Consider the following 8,345-nt stretch of genomic DNA (forward strand, 5'->3'; position numbering starts at 1 on the left):
AAATAAACACCCTAATGTTGCACCTCCAACATCTAAAAAAGGAAGAGAAAACCAAACATAAGCTAAATACAGGAAGAAATCATAAAAATTACAGCAGAAATTAGTTCAATTGAGATGAAGAAAATAGTTCAAAGAATTAACGAATCATAAAGCTGGTTCTATGGAAGATTAAATAAAATTGATAAGCTCCTAGCTAACCTCATCAAAAAGATGAAAGAAAAAATTTAAATACCAGCAATAAGGAATAAAAATGGTGTAATTACCACAGAACCAGTGGAAATTCAGAAGATTATCAGTAGCTACTATGAGAATCTTTACTCTCCACAACAAAAGACACAAATGAAATGGACAGATTCCTGGAAAGGTACAAATTACCAAAACTGAGTCAAACTGTAACAACTCTGAATGACCCGTTAACCAAAGAAATGCGAAATGTAATCAAAAACCTACTGACAAAGAAAAATCCAGGTCCTAATGGATTCACAGCTGAATTTTACAAGAAATTTACGGAAGATATAATCCCTGTACTCTTCAAACTCTTCAATGACATTGGAAAGCAAGCAATTTTCCCAGAATCATTCCTGGAGGCAAGTATTATAGTGATACCAAAACTATGGAAAGACGCAACTAGAAAATAGAACTACAGGCCAATCTCTCTCATGAACATAGATGTAAAAATCCTAGCAAATAAAATACAGGAAATCATCATGAAGATTACACACCATGACCAGGTAGGATTCATCCGCAGGATGCAAGGTTGGTTAAATATTCGCAAATCTACAAATGTAATACACTACATCAATAGAGCAAAACTGAAAATCACATGATCATCTCAATTGATACAGAAAAGACTTTTGACAAAATCCAACACTCATGTTCAAAGTCCTACAGAAAATTGGAATAGATGGCCTTTACTTCAGTCTGATAAAAGCCATCTATGACAATCCATCAGCTAATATAATTCTAAATGGGTAAAACTGAAATTTTCTCCTGTCAGATCTGGTACAACAAAAGGATATCCTCTATCACCACTGCTATTCAGTATAGTTCTGGAATCATTAGCTACAGCCATTAGAAAAGAGAAAGAAATAAAAATAAGAATAGGTTATGAAGCAGCTAAATTATCCTTATTTGTAAATGACATGATACTTTACTTGGAAGACCCAAAAAACTCCCCCAAAAAGCTACTAGAATTGATACAGAAATTCAGTAGTATAGCAGGATACAAAGTCAATACCCAAAAGTCAGTAGCATTCCTCTACACAGATAACAAACACACTGAGAGGGAAATTAGAGAAACAATACCTGTTACAATAGCACCATGGAAAATAAAATACCTTGGAATTACTCTAACTAAAGAAGTCAAAGATCTTTTAATGGAAAATTACAGTACTCTGAAAAAAGATCTTAGAGGATTTCAGAAAATGGAAAGTTATTCCATGCTCCTGCATAGGAAGAACCAACATTGTGAAGATGGCCATACTCCCAAAATTGCTTTACAGATTTAATTTAGTCCCTACCAAACTACCACCAACATACCTCACAGACCTAGAGAAATCATTCCTGAAATTTATTTGGAACCAGAAAAGACCTAGAATGGCAAAGGGAATCCTGGGCAACAAAGACAAGGCAGGAAGCATTACATTTCCTGACTTGAATTTATACTACGAGGCTACTGTGATAAAATCAACATGGTACTGGCAACAAAACAGAAACGAGGATCAATGGAATAGATTAGAAGACACACAAACCTCCACAAACACACTCAGCCACCTTCAACAAAGGGTCAAGCATGCTCACTGAAAGAAAGATGGCCTCTTTAACAAATGGTGCTGGAAAACCTGGCTGTTTGTATGCCAAAAACTAAAAGTTGACCCAGGTCTATCACCATGTACTAAGGTAAAATCAAAATGGATTGAAGATCTAAATATTAAAGCAGAAACACTAAATCTCTTGGAAGACAAAGTAGGAGGAACTCTTGAAGACATAGGGGTAGGCAAAGAGTTCATGAACAAAAATCAAATTGCATGGGTAATACTTGAAAAATTAACAACTGGGACTGCCTCTTATTGTGAACTTTTGCACATCAAAAAATTCCCAACAAAGTGAAATACAACCCACATATTTAGAAAAAATCTTGAAAAATAAGCATTCAGACAAAGGTCTGCTCTCTAGAGTTTATAAAGAACTAAAAAACATTAGGACCCCAAAATAAAGACCCAATCCAGAAATGGGAATCCAATGAACACACACTTCTCAGAGGATGAAATTAAAGAAATGAATAAATATGTGAAAAATTTCTCTACATCAGTAGCCATCAGTAAAATGCAAATTAAACAATACTGATACCATCTCTTCCCAGAAAGAATGGCTATCATAACAAAATCAACCAACAACATATGTTGGAGAGGCCATGGGAAAAAGGAACCCTTCTCCACTGCTGGTGGGAATGTAGACTGATGCAACCATTATGGAAATCAGTGTGCAATTTCCTTAAAAAACTAGGACTGGAAATCCCATCCAAACCAGCTATCTCCCTTACTGGGAATTTTCCAGGAGGAATTGAAAACATCATATCATAGTGATGTATGTGTACCTATGTTTATAGCAGCATAATTTGTGATAGCTAAATCTTGGAAACAACCAAGATGCCTGTCACCTGAGAAATGAGTGAAAAACGTGGTATTTTTATACAATGGAGTATTACTCAGCTATAAAGAATGATAAACTCAAAGCCTTCATATTTAAGTAGATGCCACTTGAAGATATAAGTGAAATAAAGCAGAACCACATGTATAAATATCATAGTCTCCCTAGTATAAGAACTCAAAAGAAGAAATAAAAATAGAAAGGTATAACACAATTAAAAGGATAGCAAGAACAAGAGGATTAGACCATGAAGAGAGGGCAAGGAATAAAGCTAAGAAACATGACAGGAGCAAAACCATACATTGATATGTACAAGATGGGTAAGGCAATGATCCTGAGACTCTTCAGCAGGTTTTCAAAATTATCAGTTAATTGGTAGGATTCTCACCCTGACTAACTCTATATGGTGATACTTGTGAACTAAGCAACTGCACTGAAGGTAGCAATGTGTAATGGTAGGATCATGCTTGGAATCCCTGTCATTCTGGTCTTCTAATTATGTACATTTTGTCATGACATACCAATTACTGCCATACTGTCTCTCAAGTAAATGTTTTTTTTTAAAGGGTAATAAATGAAAACAAGAGAGAAGGAAAATAATGTCACAGGACTGTCCTGCTACAATGCTGTATATGGTTAGATTTCTAAACTTCTGTGTAAAAACATGTAATCATTTATTCCTATTTTTTAAAATATTCTTTGATGTTTTTAATTATTTTCTTCATATTCTGTAGGGACTTAAAGGTTAACATATTATTACTTGATGGAAAATACCTGTTCCATGTTATGCCTAAGATGTTTGATATTCAGACAGATAGTGAGATTAAGCTCAACTGCCTATGTTGTCGGGTAATAACAATAAGCTTCTCTTCTGGAAGGTTAACAACCTAAGTTTGCAGACCAAAAATTAGGGAGAAAGAAGGGCTGCAAGGACAGTCAACATTTTGACCCTAGCTTTTCAAGGTCAGTGAAGACTCAGGATGTAGGAGAACTTGTACTGTAACATCATGTAACTCAATTGTGTCCCCAATTTTCTGATCAAGGAGATTATGGGGCCACAGAGGAAAGTGATCAATGATGTAGAGTGTGACTAAGGAGAGTTACATGGAGAGAAAACATTCTCTCAGGCTTTCACAGACAGCAAATTGGTCAAGCAACGGTTGTGACTCATCCACATGGCTGACACTGACAAAGGATCTACAAACTGAGGTACAGGGTTTCAGGAAAAATTCTGAGGGGATTTGACTGATCTTATCAGAATCAAAAGCTACATTTCTTGTTATATAGGTCTTGCTTTATCTTGGTCTTAACCATCCAGCAGAAAAGTATAAAAACATGGTATATAAAGTAAAGCCATATTAATATGCTGAGCTGTTAAAGACTCAAGTCAACAGTTTCTGGCATTGGGACTACTGGACTATATTGGAATATTTTGCTGAATTCATGTACCTATAATATTTAAATAACAATGGAATACCCTTCTCTGACAAAACTAAACAAAAAAAGGGATAGAAATGAAAAACCATTTTGTATCTGTATATTCAAAATAGTTATCATAGATATACAGCTACATTCTCTTAATTCAGTGAGTAGAAAGATTTGTTCTAATAGTATTTGTGGACATGATATCATGTCTGCATCTTGTACAATGAAAAACCAGTAAGACAACAATATGCAATGTACTAAGTATTGAAACTGTCATACTAATCGGTTTTGAAACTGTTTCATTCTATTTGTTTCTCAATAAAATTATAATAAATAAATAAATGAGGCATAAATACTCAGAATGCTTTTTTATTTTAGTGTCAGGTTTGCCTTTTTTTGGTCTAATATCTTGAACACTTCAGTGATCAGTTTTTTATAAAAATGAAATTTATTCTTTCTGTGTTATTTTGGGCTGCAAATAATTTCTTAGGATAAAACTATTCTGTTTTAAATTTTTTCATTCTCAGGAGATTTTACGATGATGGAGCAATTGTCTTGGGTGAGGAAGCAAATATGCTAGCTGGCATGCTGCTTGGGCTCAATGCTATTGATTTCAGGTATATATTAACTAAATAAGTTTTTACATAATTCTACATCTTACTAGTTTCTGCTCATAATTTTTCTCTTTCAGTGTTCAAAGAGTTGGATGTCAATATTTGACTCATGTTGTTCCTTCCAAATCAATTTGTTTTCTAAATGAGTTTTCTCATAGAAAGCGATGGCCTCAAACTTAAGGAACTAACAAACTTGCTCTTTAGCTTGTGTAAAGTGAAAGCTTAAACTACATCTGTCTCATATTGACTCCAGTTTTGTTTCATTTTGGGTTTTTTTTGGAACTGGGGATTGAACTCAGGCGCTTGCACTTGGCCAGGGAAGCACTTATTCCACTGAGCCAATCCCCCTGGCCCCCATATTGACTCCAGACACTACATTGCCAGCAGAGAAGGAAGGTTTTGAGTCTTTCAGCTACAGCTTTAAGTTGAAAAGAAATGAACTAAAAGTAGATTTGGAGAAAAAAATTTCTCACTTTCATTTGTGTTAGGATAAGGAACATTCTGGCAGGCTACGTTAAGTATTATACTGTATTATTTGTCTAAAATATATATTTTTAAAAAATAAGGCCAGAGGGATATCTCAGCAGTATAAGGACCTGCCTGGCAAACACAAAGTACTGAGGTCAATCACTGGTACAAAATAAATAAAATAAAATATTTGTTTTTCTTATCAACAAAATCAGTTGGCTTCAGACTAAGATAACAAGTACTAAAAATAACCATTGTAAGTTCTTTCTATATTTATAGAAGATATTTTGCATTTCTTTAGTTGATACTACACTTTATGTTATGTTATAGGTAAAAAGTTTAAACCAGGTTTGGTGCTACATGCGTGTAATCCCACCACTGTGGGAAGCTGAAGCAGGAGGATCATAATTTTGAGCCTATTCTGGGCAATTTAGAGACTGAGCAAGACCCTGTCTCAAAATAAAAAATAAGGCCTCGCAGTATAGCTCAGTGGTTAAGCGCTTGCTTAGGTATGAGCAGGGGCCAGGGTTCAATTCCTGGCTCTGCATGTCACGCCAGTCCCACCCCCAGGTCTGCTGAGCAGGCAATGAGTCCAGGCGTAGTGGCACGCACCTGTAATCCCAGAACTAGGGAGGCAGAAATCAGGAGGATCACTACGAGTCTGGGCTGTGTAATAAGACCCTACACACACACACCAAAAAAAAAAAAAAAGATAAAAATACCTGAAAAATAAATAAATAAAAAATAAAAAGGTTTGGTGAGGTATCTTAGTGAAAAGGTACTACAAAAATCAGGTAAAAATTAAAAGTTTGTCTGTAAGAAAAATGAAAGAACAAGTGAAAGATTATATTTTTATTGAAATAGAGAATTTGTAAGGTCAAAAATACAAAATTAACAAAATAAGACTTAAATGACTAGATCTTGAATTTAAAATCTTCATTTTCACTAAAGTTGTCTTATCTTGTAAAGCAGCTTTCAAAATGTTATTTTATAACTTTCGTTCTAATTTAATAAACTATTACTAAGTTAATTCATTTGATTTTCAGGATGAACTTGATAGGTAGAAAGATTTTTTGATTTCTCTAAGGTTGCTTTTTACGTGACATGTCCTTGGCTTTGTCTTTCAAACTTGTTTTTATTTGTTGGTTTTGGTTAACAAAACAAAACACGTGGGATAAATATGTTAACTATTGGTTTATTGTAAACCATTGACACTGTGTAAGCATGTGAAACCAGATATCTTTAAGATATATTAATAATGTTTTTGTAAATTGAAGAAAGCCCATATAAAATGATATCACTTTAATTGCATCCTTATTCATATCTGGGAATGTATCGATTTTCATACAGTGGAGCAAGTATTTCATCAAGCAGACACCTGAAACAGGTAGAAGGTGGTAGTTTCTACTTTTTTTTTCCCCCTCAAAAGACCAATCTACACCTTACTTGTATACCTATAAGATGTCCTTTTTTAAAATAAGGACAACTTGTTAGAAGATGTTCTTTATTCTTTTAACAATACATATCATCAAACTGTATTCCATCATTTAAAATTAACTGAGAACTGTATTTCCTTTATTGGCTCTACAAGGCTAACTACATGACTTTGAGAAAGTCACTTGATTTTTGCCTTGTTCCCATAATTTGAAGCGCTGACTAGAGATGAGAGATTTTCAGCATCTTTTTCAGGCCTAAGATCTAAGTTTTTGCAACTCTTATTTTCTAATTCATAATATCTTTTAAGGGATGCACAGTACCACCTGAGAACTTGCTTTTAAATATAAAAAACAAATAATTATTTGAAAGTTCTCTAATAACATCCTGAAAGTCTGGGAGATCCTAAAAAACTATCAGATAAGGTTTGAACAGATTTCTCAACATATTTTACTTTTATTTTTTGGTAGAACCAGGGATTGAATTCAGGCCGTTGCACTTGCCATGGAAGCGCTTCTTCCACTGAGCCATCTCCCTTTTCTTTCTTTCTTTTTTTTTTTTTTTTTTTTTTTTTTTTGTGGCAGAACCAGTGATTGAACTCAGGCCCTTGCACTTGCCAGGGAAGTGCTTATTCCACGGAGCCATCTCCCCGGCCTCCACATTCTACTTTTGCTTCTGATAAAATATTATTTTACAATGTATTTGTATAATTCTTTGTCATTGGTATTGAAGATAATATATTTTTAAGGATTTTAGGGGAACAAGTAACAAATTGCAAACAAAAGAAATTTCACCTGAGATGTTATGAACAATGGTCAGCAAAAACTTGTTGATAAGAGTTAGAGTTGATATAATGTTTCTGTATTAATATGGAATGTTTATTGTCTACTTTCGTAGCTTCTGCCTAAAGGGAGAAGGTTTGGATGGCAGCTTCCCTGCTGTAATAGACTATACTCCATATTTGAAGTTTACACAAAGGTATTTGATACTTTTTACTTTTTTTTTTTTTTTTCTTGTGGCTGGCTCAGCCCATGCTGGGTTGGGGCTGGTGCAACATGTGGTGCCGGGGCTGAACTATGTTCTCTGTGCTTGCCTAAGCTTGCCTAAGCATGTGCTTTAGACCACTGAGCTATCTCACCAGCCCCTGGTATTTGATACTTTAAAACATGTTGTAAAAACAACTCATAATTTAATATCTGTTGTTGTACAGTGCTCATCTAGGTTAAGTGACGTTTCATAAAGTGTTGTTGTACAGAGATCATCTAGGTTAAGCGACATTTCATAAAGTATTTGTTTTAGTTTTAGAAATGATTGTAGAGTATAAATTTCAATTGCATTTTAGTTTTTATATGACTATACACATATTGTATAATTACAATCTCAATGTATGATTTTTATATACAAAAGCATTTATATTGCTACAGTTATTATAAAACAGTAACTATAATTGCTCTGAAATAATCCACTGGATGCAAAACTATAATTGACCTCTTAATTATTTTCCACTTTATCTCCATTTTAAATAATAATGAACATCATACACATCGATTTTCCTTTTCTTTCTAGTACTGTTTTTCAGTTGTTTTAGATAATAATTTGATGACTCAAAAATATATGTTTTAATTTTGGTCTGCAAACTTAGGTTGTTAACCATCCAGAAGAAAACCTTATTGTTATTATCAAACGATTTGGGCTATCAATCTTAGCCTCACTATCTCACTGCATTTCAAACATCTTAGGCATAATAAGGAACAG

General features: G+C 34.0%; 1 protein-coding gene across 1 annotated transcript in view; it reads left to right on the forward strand.

Moving 5' to 3' along the window:
• Positions 1–8,345, forward strand: part of Rundc3b (RUN domain containing 3B) — a gene marked incomplete at its 5' end in the record, with an annotated part of 188,377 nt that overhangs the window by 41,465 nt on the left and 138,567 nt on the right. The window contains 2 exons of the mRNA XM_004647763.2: positions 4,602–4,691; positions 7,488–7,568. Of these exons, the coding sequence (XP_004647820.1) occupies positions 4,602–4,691; positions 7,488–7,568 (171 nt within the window). The remainder of the gene's footprint in view (positions 1–4,601; positions 4,692–7,487; positions 7,569–8,345) is intronic.

Source organism: Octodon degus, unplaced genomic scaffold (assembly GCF_000260255.1).
Source record: "Octodon degus isolate 3935 unplaced genomic scaffold, OctDeg1.0 scaffold00323, whole genome shotgun sequence".
Taxonomy (NCBI): domain Eukaryota; kingdom Metazoa; phylum Chordata; class Mammalia; order Rodentia; family Octodontidae; genus Octodon; species Octodon degus.